Here is a 12,172-nt window from a genome sequence, read left to right on the forward strand (position 1 = left end):
TCCGCACCGCACCGCACCTGTGCTCGGCTCTGGGCCGGCTAGCGGCGGCCGTGGCTGAAAGGGTGTGGAAGGAGGCAACAGTGAGGGACAGCTGATGGCAGTACCGTGTCACCGGGGCGGCATTCATAATTCCACAGAGGCGGCAGTAACGTGGGATGCTCGTTACTGTCGCGCTTTCCTCACTCAGGCGTGCCGACCTGACTTGGCGAGAATTCTGAATGATGCAGAAGACGCCTAAGAGAAACAAGCAGTCGCTGACTTGTGGCGAACCGACGCTTCTCCCTCCTGACAAGAAGAGGAGAGGAGCTCCGGCTGACTTCGTGGCGCTCCTGCCTCCCGAAGTCAGCATGCGGATCTTCAGCTCCCTCGATCCCCTCAGCCTGTGCAGCGCTGCCATGACGTGCAGGCGCTGGCGGCTCGCCATTGACAGCAACGACTGGCTGTGGAAAAAACACTGCTTAACGGTGAGGGCTGTCTGCCAGCGGGAGATCGATGGCGACAGGGGAAGTGGATATTCGTGGAAGGTAAATGGAACGTGAGTGACGGTGGTGGCAGCTTTGAAGCTTCTGGGGTTCGTGGCAGAAATACGTAAATAAATTATATAAATCTGTGTTTCTCATCTTTCCAAGGCTAATGTCAGATGCTTGGAGAACCACCGTAATGCCAGTGTGGTTCAGCAGCGAAACCAAACTGGGAATCCAGTTAAATACACGCAAACACATCTCCTATTACCCTATAGAACTGTCTATATTTTTCTATTTCCAATATCTTCTTTCCTACATAGAGCCTTCTTTGCTTGCTCTACAATTTCTAGTTAGTCCCAAGATCACCAAAGCAAAGTGGGTGGAAAGCTGGATAGAGGTGAAGGCTGTGGGGCCGTTAGCTGGCTGAATGTGAGCCAGCCCTGCACCCAAATAGCATAGCCTGTCTGTCTGACAGTATATGAGCTCTTGTTGTGCTTCATTGGAATGATGCTGCCTGTGAAGAAAAATTTCCTGAAAATTAATTCCAGATAGCTTTATCTCAATACATTTTGAGCAACATGCATCCAGAAGGAAGAACATGGGGTAAGCAAAAAGAAAGAAGGAGCTTGCAGATGCTGTTTTGGAACAACCTACAAACACACAGATATATTCCTGGTTCTGGCTGCTCTGAAGAGAGAGGAGCTGGATGTGCTGAACACTGTTCAGTCCAGCCTCCAAACTGAAGTAGATCAGGAAAGGAATGGTTTTACAGTTACTCCTCTAATCTAGATAGAGGTTGATCCCTCATCCTATTTGAGCTGGTGCATTTGCAAACAGTGAGGTGTGAAAAGAGAGCAAGCAAAATACAAAAAATAGTAATTAAAAGAGTTCTGGACTCACACTCCCTGCCTTAAGCAGGAAGGCGTTGACCTCAATGTAGCCATCTTTCACCTCTTGCACAATAGTTTACAAATCTTTCTGCACTGGTTCTCTATTTTGTTTCTATTTTAGAGGGGAATGAGCAACAAATAGACAAAGCAAGCATTTCATGCACTAAAAGGTTGAATGAATAGAAGAATACAACCAGCCTGCGTTATGAGCATGAGCCAGACTTAAAGGTGATAAAAAAACCTAAACAGGAGGAGAAAGTGAAAGGCTTTTTTTTTTTTTTTTTTTTTTTTTAAGAATAAGGAGGAAGATGAATTCTTGTTTAGGGTTTTCATTTCCCCATCATTTTCAACCTCTAAGAACTGAGGCAAGAAATGATCCTCAACCTAACTTATAAAAGATGGAAGTAGACCCCTTCTTGGCAGCACTACACCATTTTGGGCTTGGCATTCAGGTATCAAAGACACATTCCAAATCTTTTTTCTGGCACTAACTCTTCCAGTGCAAAAAACTTATTCATATTGAATGCAGCTTAATTCAGTTTACTTTTAAGATTTTAGCTGTCTGTTTTTCCATCAGATCACATTACTAAGAAACTACTGGAAAAGCAAAGTAAAACAAGAATGGCTCAGTGGGAAATACAGTAACATTCACTCACAAAACAACTTGCCAGAGAAAAGTATGTATCCGATGGATGTTGACACATGGGGAGAAATCCTGGAAGCAGAACTAGAGAGATGAGAAACCAGCACTGCTACTTGCAACTCAAGAACCTTGGACAACACGTGGACACCACTGCTGCTTGCAACTCAAGAACCTTACATCAACAAATGGACTGCCAGCCTGTAAATATTTTGCTGTTTAAATTAGTCATATTTGCAAACATACAAAGAAAGCTTCACAGAAAAAAAAAAAACATGCAAATAACTTTTTACTTGCACTTTATCAGATTGACTGATACAAAAAGTAAAATTCTAAGTAAGACTCATAGTCTTATTCAGTATTCAGTAGTAATTTCATATTTGTAAATTTAATCTTCTGTATTATATAAGGACGTTGATTTACTTTCAATTTGCACTTTTTTAAAAAGACTTGTAAAAAAAAAAAAAGAGTTTGATTCAGTGTGTATTAGCAGCATGATGTGGGAGTTCACCAAGGGAGGCCAGGCAAGGACAAATGCAGACATTGGAAAGAAGAGGACGAGACAGCCACCTAGTGGCTCAACATGCCAACATCCGCCTCAAGGGACAGAGCCTGCACATCTGGAGGTGCTGTGCTGAGCAGCACTGCATTTCTACTGCCCAGCTCTGGGACTTGTGAATGAGAACTCACACATCAGGGCAACCAGCAGGGCTGAAGCAGCCACTTTACTAACAGCCTCTCCATGATCAGCTATGCACATCTCATTTCTATGGAAGGCAGTGAAACAGGAAGTAAAACAAATTCCATTTATTAGTTTGAACAAAGTAACTCAGATACTCTATGAAAATAAAGTTACCTCACACAGTTATACCATTTGGAAACTCTTAACGTTTTCTGTGTTGTGATCTCCCATCAGACAGATTCTGATTTACCAGCACTGAACTTTGCAGTGACTTCAAAAATTGCTGCTAGTATAAGAGATGCCCATTGCATTATTCAACATAATGACTGCAAGATCACTTTCTTACAATTTGGTTTGAGTATCACCTTTCTTTACCTACACTTTTGCACAAAAGAGTAATTGGAAAATGGTGGGGAAGGTCCCTATTTTTATTTTTTTTAGTAATGCCTAAAACAAATCACTGATCTGGAACCTATTCAATATAGAAAGAGTTCTACCATGCCTAGAAACGCAGTTAATGCAAAAGCATTTCAAACTGACTACTGTGTTCTGCGGCAAAAGGCCCTTTGGCAGCAGGTGTGTTATGTCAACAGCTCCAGGCTCAGCAGGACTAGGTCAGGTCCTCATTGGAGTTGAGTAAAACGAAGTCCAGCCCTTACATGTAGTGGTGCCCAGTAACACAAGATGGAGCAGTAGAGCAGCTTTGTTCAGGAAAAGTACGTATCATGGTCGCCTGGGTTAAGACTGTTTTTTGGATGGTGGTGGAGTTTTAAAAACAGTTCAGAACACTTTACAGTTTACATGTATTTATTTTTCACAGTTATTTAATATCCAGTGAAGACATACATTTACCCCCTGTCCTTGTAAGAGCTCACAGCTGTTTTTTTGATGTTGTAAGTGCCTTTATCTGAAAGGCAAGGAAACACAGAACAGCCAGGTGAAGACCACAGTTCTAAAATGCTTTCAAGAACAATACGTTGATTCCTTTCTAATTAGGAGCATTCCACAGACTAACTGACACACTTCCCTCAACCTCCTATCTTTTATCTTTTTTAATGGATGCAACACTTAAAGTTCACTGAACCTCATGCTATCACACCACAGACACGGCTCAAGCGTAACTTAGAGCAAAGAATATTGCTAAGTACAGTGGGTGTAGCGCGAATTTCAATGAACTGCAAACACCACTTCCTTTATTATTAGCTATTCTGCCCTAAAATTATATCTTGTTACCCAATGAAAGAAAATAAATAAATAAATAAATTTTTCTACTGAAGATGCTGCATCACACCCTATTCACTGTATTTTCTACTCTAATTTAGGGAGACAGAAATAGAAAAGATGCACATAAATTGAGAAGAATGTGCTTCTAGTATTATTCTCATCACCTCAAGAGTGCCCAAATCATTAACTTTAATACAGGAGAAATGTGCGATAATGAATCTAATCCCTCACCTTTCTTCTCACCCAGCCTCCTCCTATTACTTCCAGTCCTCGTCTCTCAGCTGTTTTTCACCTCTTGCTGCCCATTTCCTCCACATCAGCCTTCAGTTTCTGTGTATTTGTCTCAGGTACAGCATGCACTTAGCTGTAGTGCTTCCCCCATTCTCTTATGAGCTCAGGAATTACAGTCTTCATCATGCCTTTAACTCTGTCCACTTCAGGAGGCTGTGCCTTTTTAAACACATTAGGAGTTAAAAGGGCTCAGCTATGCAATTAGACAAGGCCTCACTCTTTCAACATGCTTTTTCTTTCAGTGAGTACAAGTTATTATCAAAACAAGCCTGATTCCTCTCCCCTCTTCAAACTCCTCTTTGAGGGTTTTAATTCCCTTCAGAAATGATTTTATCCGTTTTGGTCTTGTTTTCCCCTCCCTACCACCTGCTCAGCTTGCAGCCCAATTAAAGGCTGACTGTACTCTCCTCTTCCCTTCAACATCATCCCAGCAGCATCCATAGCTCCAAACAGCAGCACTTTGTACACCACCAGCTGTGGTTTGCACCTGCCTCTTCACCCTCGTAGCCTCAAGCAAAAATGCTGAATCGACTGCAGTAGGAAGAACATACCAATATATACATACCTAATTTATTGTTAGTGCTTACGTATCCCTCCCCAGAGAAAAACCTCAGCAAAGGCCACTCATGCAGAAGCCATCTACCTCCTCTAGATGCACACCAGCTATCCTCACATCTGGGTGGCTGGTGAAGCCTATTTTCTGCTTCAGTACCAAGCTCTCTTACCCATAACTTTTGAGGAAGTGGAAAGTTCTATTCAGTACGCTCCACCTACCTTCCCTGATGTTGGCATACCATTTTGACGCTGCTACTCTTCCGTTTTCAGCTGCAGAAGGATGCCTCAGGCACCCACCACCCAGGATTCCTCCTAGCTACGTGGCCTTGCTGCCTCTCACCATTCTACCAACCCCTTTCCCAGAAAAGGTCTTTTAAGTTCACAAAATTTGTGTAGCGCAGAGCAAATACTTTGTCCTCCTCCCACACCCCAGCTCAAACCAGACAGGTTTCTGTGATGAAAAGGACATTTCTCTGCTGCACAAAAACTTCCCCAGCTGCTGCACGCAGCTTAGCATCAAAACCTGCACCAAAGCTCAACCAGAGGTCCCCCAAGATACGTATTTTATTTTTGTATTTCCAAAATGACTGTGGTTTTAGAACCTCCTCGGCAACTACTCACAGCTGCAGAGCTCCGTTTTTGGAGGAAGGAGTGTAAGTTTGGCTTTATTTTATCACGGTGCAGGATGTGGCTTAGGGTCACTGGCATTACAAGTCAGACTAATCAAAAAAGAAAGCACCATTATGTTTAATTAACACAGATTTTAGTTTAAAGCTGTTGTCCCTTGTTGTGTCACCATCAGAATATGTACAAAGTTTGTCTCTGTCTTTTTTATTAAGCCTCAGAAGGCCACAATGAGCTTTTCTCCAAGCTGAACAAGCTCATCTCCCTCAACCTGTCTTTGTAGCAGAGGTGCTCCAGCCCTGTGATCATCTCTGGGGACCGCACAGGTCCATGCCTTTCTTGTGCTGGGAGCCTGCCATCAGTATGCCTTCATTACATTTCTTAGAGATCCTACAGACTGAAGCAGCTGACCTCAGTCCCGAGCCCTCACCATTTACCTCTGATGAATTTGGATAGAGGTATTTCACATTCCTGACAGTGTTACAACACTTGGCCGTTGTTTTTCAGCGTACTGCTTGTTCATAAAATCCCGTCTCCAAAAAAACACGGAAGACATCACCCTATGCACTTAAAGCTGAAACTCAGCAGTGGCTTCAGATCATTAGAACATCCCTAAGAACATGTTTTGTGGTTGTTGTTTTTGTTTTTTTTTCCAGATCTCAAGGTCTCTGGATAGGAGTGTGAGGAGAGAAGTGAGGGACAGAAAATTCCAAGGTCTCATGGGGCCTACCAAGATGCAAAATAAGAGGATAATTCTATGTATCAGAATAGTTATTTGCAACCCCCCTGAGGATTGTCCAGTTCATCATTGCCATCAATTTTCAGCAACCATTGACTTACAAAGCAGGACAGAGAAGGATTAAAAACAAACAGCCTGCAAGGGCATGTAAATTCCAGTAGTATATTAGTGGTTTTTTTAATTCACATTTTAAAATATCCTTGCAATCATAAAAATGCATGTGCTGGTTTTAATGCACTGTTCTTAAAAACTGTAGCAGTCAAAGAACCTGCTGTTTGTCAATACAGAGATGCCACAAGGCACTACAGTGTATTGGCACTGGTACTAAACACTGTTTTTGAATGTCTCAGAACACCAAACACAGAATACCACAAGATGTGGTCTTGCAGATGCAGATGACACCAAGGTGAACGGTGCAGTTGATACACTAGAGGGAAAGGATGCCATCCAGAGGGACCTGGACATGCTTGAGAGGTGGGCCCATGCCAACCTCATGGAGTTCAACAACGCCAAGTGCAAGGTCCTGCACCTGGATCAGGGCAACCCCAAGCACAGATACAGATTGAGCAGAGAACAACGTGAGAGCAGCCCTGAGGAGAAGGATTTGGGAGTGTTGGTTGATGAAAGATTCACCATGAGCCGGCAATATGTGCTTGCAGCCCAGAAAAGCACCTGTATCCTGGGTTGCATTAAGAGAAGAGTGACCACTGGATGAGGCTGTGAGCAACCTGGTTTAGGGGAGGCATCCCTGCCTATAGCAGGGAGTTGGAACTAGATGGTCTTAAAGGTCCCTTCTGTGTTAACAGGTACTTAATTAAGGATTCAACTTGAAGGCTGATGGAAGGCATAGGTTGAGCAAGCTGGAAACAGTAGGAAGATTTCTAACAAACCAGACACTTTGATCCTAGTGGAGGTTAAGGGAGGGAAAGCTGAGAAAAGCAAAACATTTATCAGCTGTGTAAGATAACGCCGCCACTGCAAAGAAGTATGACAATACTCCCACAAAAACCTTTGTTCATCTGCTCATTTGAGGACGTATTTTAAATAGCTTCCACTATTCTTCCATCACAATGCTAAAGAGAAAGGATACTCCGCACGTTTAGCTAGGAAGATCTGGTGACCAGATTTTGCAAGATACTATAAATAGAAATATGCCATAAATGGCTTTAATTGCCTATACTATTTCTTCTAATGTCTTGACCAAACTGGCTTTTCCAATGAACCTTTATTCTTGAAGATCACTGCCCCGTGGACATTTTTATCAGTAAGTTATACTGCTCATTAAAATCACTCTAATACACAACTCTTCTATCAACACACGTCCTTAGAGATAACCGCGCTGAGAGCAACTCAAATGCTTAAACAGGGAAACGACCATGACACTCAGTGCCCATGAAGTAACCAGACCTCTATACATGGCACATAGATATGACGACGTTAGAGGAAATTTCTGCTCTTCTAGAAGGATGACTAAAGACCATGTGGTGTGTAGTAGGACGCTAAAAATACCATCAGACTTTAATATTTGAATTTTATATCTGAATTGCATTCTATGATACCTACAGAAATTGCCACAAGTTCTCTTAACTCTTTTTAAAGTAGGAAGTTTAGTTTAAAATAGTTTTAAGAAAGGGGAGGTAGCTGGTGGACAGAGGAGAAAGGGGAAACAGAACTAAACTATTTCATCTCCAATTCTTTAATACACCAGAGTCAGGGAAGAGGAGGTAGAAGACCTCAGTGATAAATATACAGAACAAAAATCAAACAAACAAACCTAATGAATTCCATCTCCTTGAACTGGTCAAACTAAAATCTATTCTTTTCATCAGCATCTCCCTCTCATTCTTTTCCTCCCTTGTTCTCGGTCATCTTCTTGTAATGTGATGGAGCACGAGTTGGAAACGTTGCCATCTTAAAGGCTGAATCTATGCGAGGAAGAGTTTGACTATACCCTACCTCTCTTAAAATGGAAGTCAGCTGAAGTATGAGAAGCAGTTTTCTCGGCCTTCATATAGTTTTACTCTCTCTTCAACTAAACAGAAAGAGGAAAGAAAAAAAGAAAAAGAAATCAGAGCCAGAAACACAGAGGGGAAAGCCACAGTTCTGCTTCTAAACACAAAGCAAGAAGTTATATGTTCTAATCCAGGAAAAAAACAACACACTTATTTCATCAGAAGTTCTATTTCAAGAAGTCCCATGAGTAACAACAGACGAAGCTTGACTTCAGTCAAAGATTATCAAGGCTGTTCTCTGTTTAGTTGGCCTGCAAATTACCAATCTCCATTTTAAAATGTAAAGGAGTTCCTAAAATAAGCTATAGCATTAGGGTCATGAAACAACCATATTCAAATTATTTTCATGCATCAGATTTGAACTTCAAGTCATACTATCATCCCATACAACAACAACAAAAAAACCTGACAGATGCACATGGCTGCACGATGGCTCCCTTTCACACTCATTTTGCAAATCACCCAGGACTATGTTTCATATTCTATATTTCTATTTCCTTGTTCACCAGTGAACATTTTCAAAGTTGGCAAGAGATGCTCTCCTCTTTTAGGCTCCAATCCACCAACTGCAGAGCCCAGGAGCACTCCAAGGGCTCCACAATGCAGCAAGGCTCTCCTTTAGTGGCTAAGCCATGCAGGGTTGGCAGGTAAAGTCATCTGGAAAGGCAGCAGCACTTCATCATTCTGAACACTGATCCTGCCTCTATCACATGCTTTTTAAGTGTCCTTTGTGCTCCTCAGCATCACGCAAGTCAAATTAGAAAGATCATAGTTACTCAGGAACCACACTGGTAGGAGAGAAGCTTATCAACGCTTACCTGTGAGAAGCAGGGCTGAGTTTTCCATCCTGAACCCTGCTACTAGAGGGAAAAGGTCTAGCACTTTATTCATGAATAACTGCATACAGTCTATAGAGTATAAATATAATTACTTACATATAATCTGAAAGCAAACCTTCGAAACACAGGCTGTGTGAACAGCCTCACATTTTAGCCTTTGCAAAGAAGCACTTTGATTATTGAGGCATGTTATCAATATGTACGAGCACTTTTACCTGCTCGAAGACAAACTCAACACAGTGCATTTATTTAGGTATAAGCCAAACAGATTTACTAGAGAACTTGTGGCTGCACACAGCTTTCTCATGTTGCCAAAGCTGTCAAAGCCCCACACACCTCAAAGAGAGGCGACGTGGTGAGAGGAAAGGCCCAGTGCATCACCCTCGCAGCCTGCAGGAAATCCAAACAAGAGAGGAAAATTAGAAGCCCAACTTCAGGCTTTCTACTGCACACAGAAGTGCATACTGAGCACAATTAGATCTCCATATAGCAACATTATGACCACAGGTCACAAACGAATATATACACACTTTTTGAAACATAAATAAAAGACATTAGTAGAAATACCAACTACAAAAAATAAAGGACTTTTACCTACTTTTCTCACTCTTTGAAAGTTCAGTTCCATGTTCTTTTATGGCTTTAAAAAAGAAAAACTAAATTTTTTTTTGACTCTCAAAAAGGATTCCTAAGGGGAGTTTTGGTGCTGTCCAAGCCTGAATCTCAGAAGAAACAGAGATGTATTACAAAGAGTTTACCCCTGTATGAGTTTACATTACATTATTACACTTAAACAACCTCTACAACCTTCTAAAGCTTTTGAGAACAAATCAGTAAAAAATATTTGTTATATAACATTTGTAATAAAATGAAGTCTAAAACCACAAGCAGGATAACTGCACGAAGGCATTATTTACAGCATAGGAAGCACAGCTACCAACTTTCTCTGGAAGAAAAGTATGACAGCACACTAGATTACACCTCAGAAGTCCTAACTATTTTCCTATCTTCCTTATGAGCAAACTTTACATCAACAAAATACACTTTTTTATTTCACCCTGAAAACAAAGACGGAATACTGTTACAAACACCACAGAACAACAAAATAACTCTAGCCTTACCCTTCAAGGGAAAGCCAGAAGACAGAAAAAGTAAAAATCTTTTGAAAACCACTGCTGGAAGTTCATTATGACAGAATCACCTCCACCCGCGGAAGGGACTATTGGATAATGGGGAAAAGCAACACCTGTGGCTGAACAATTAGTAGGCTGTTGCAGTTCCCTCATGGATGTTGTATTTTTCAATGTATTTTTGTTTTGCTCAGTTTTCTTTTAAACTGTGGAAGAAGGAGGCTTATAAGTGTGTTTTTGTAGCTGCATCATTAATAGATATCCCTGAAAACCAGCTCTGATAAGTACCTGGGCAGCATGCCAGGGGAGGGAAAATTATGGCAAATCAAATATGAGGATCTTCACTGTAGATGATATTGTATGTGTCTTACAGTAAATGAAGGTTATAAACATCATCCTTATTCTCAGTGGTTTCTTTTGTTTTCCTTTATTCTGTAACAAAAGACTAATCATCTTAAAAGGAAAAAAAATAATTAGTGTTGAAGGAGTATTTACTGAGTACATGGAAGGATGATTTAAATAGAAGGTGAAAAAACAGTTGGAAGAAGCATGGATCACGAGCATCTGCTCTTCTTTCTTTCTCTTTTACTTGGCCTTGTACTAGGCCTGCTCTCTCCTCTAGTGCTAGCATTCAGTATGCCTCTTCCCTTCCCCATCTTCTGAGTAACTGGACTTGCCTCAATCTATGATATAATTGCATTTTAATATTTAATTTCCTTGGACAAAATCGATTTGGTATGTCTGGAAATTGTACTGGCATAACACTAATCCTCTTTTTTCCTTTGTAGACATCCATTACAGTAGCCTTTGCACCTTGTCTCAGCTCTAGCAGCTGTTCTCTGAGCAACTTTACTCAGTTCGAGGGTTGTGACAATTCCCATTATATCATGCACAGTTCTTAATGTCAGATTACCTGTGGCACTTAAATTCTCACTTTGATTTTCAGAAGCACTAGCACGTGTTTGAAAATGGAGTATCTTTGAATAACAGCCCCTTGTCTCCAGGTCATCCCTTGTGAAAAACTTATCACAGAGATGCCTCACCCTAAAAAGAAAAGTTTGGGCTTTGCTGAAATGTACTTTTTTCTTACCACGTCTATTTTTAAAGCGCACATTCATCTTGGAACATGGAGCTAATTATTTGTGTCAAGATGTGTGGGAACTTGAATAAAAGGAAGATCTGTTTGGAGTTGTGTAATACCTTCTCAAACAAAAGTCGTCATGGAAGGAAAAGAGGGCAGGGTGGCATGAGACATAAACTTCCAGTCTTCATGTTTCCTCCAAAAAGAAAAAATACCTATAAACTCTTAGGGTGTACATTAAAAAGAACCACCTAAGAGATCAGAGAACCTATTGTCTGGTACAGCTGTCTTCCACAAGAGATTTGCCTACAATACCATTCATATGTAGGCACTGTACCAACAGTTGCATTCCTCCTTTGCTATGCTAAGCTGGGTGAGTTTCTGTTTTTCATTTTCCTATGCTATAGGATATTTTGGGGTTAGTAAGGTCTGAGAAACCACAAAGCAATTATCAAAAAAGCAGGGCTGAGCAAATAGTTTATCTTCTCTTCACTATGAGGCTTCCTGCCTCAGAATAACAAACCAAGCTTCAGCGATCCTGTCAGCTTGCATGAGATACAGGAAATGCCTGCTAGAAACCGATTTCCTCTATGTCCTAAATGGATGTGACAACACTGTCTCTGCCAGCCTGCTGCCTCAGCACAGCTGCATTTTCTGTTATTTCTGAGAAGAAACTCAGCTTATTAAAGAATGAGATCTGATCCTTTACCAGAAGTAATTCAAGGAAGTGAGAGATGCCAGGAGTGCTCTATCACACTGTCGGTAGAAAATTACCCAGATTTAGGCCCAAGGACAAGAAGCTTCTTGAGCAAACCCATGTTTGCTTTAAGATAATGGAGACTCTGCTGACTGCCAGTATTCACTGTTCTCTTGTTGAGGTCACAAATATGCCAAAGCCTGCAAATTCTGAAAAACCAAGCACTTTGGGGGTTAAAAAAAAAAGAAAAAAGAAAAAAAGAAAAACACCAGAGACCAATAAACAAATGGAGATGGCTGTGTAA

At 41.2% G+C, this 12,172-nt stretch overlaps 1 protein-coding gene across 1 annotated transcript in view; it reads left to right on the forward strand.

The window, feature by feature from the left end:
- Nucleotides 1-2,687, forward strand: part of FBXO48 (F-box protein 48) — a 2,994-nt gene extending 307 nt beyond the window's left edge. The window contains exons 2-3 of the mRNA XM_010706437.3: nucleotides 188-524; nucleotides 1,932-2,687. Coding sequence (XP_010704739.1) covers nucleotides 219-524; nucleotides 1,932-2,093 — 468 coding nt within the window. The 5' untranslated portion in view covers nucleotides 188-218 and the 3' untranslated portion in view covers nucleotides 2,094-2,687. The remainder of the gene's footprint in view (nucleotides 1-187; nucleotides 525-1,931) is intronic.
- Nucleotides 2,688-12,172: the final 9,485 nt, after the last annotated feature.

The sequence above is a fragment of the Meleagris gallopavo genome, chromosome 2 (genome assembly GCF_000146605.3).
Source record: "Meleagris gallopavo isolate NT-WF06-2002-E0010 breed Aviagen turkey brand Nicholas breeding stock chromosome 2, Turkey_5.1, whole genome shotgun sequence".
Taxonomy (NCBI): domain Eukaryota; kingdom Metazoa; phylum Chordata; class Aves; order Galliformes; family Phasianidae; genus Meleagris; species Meleagris gallopavo.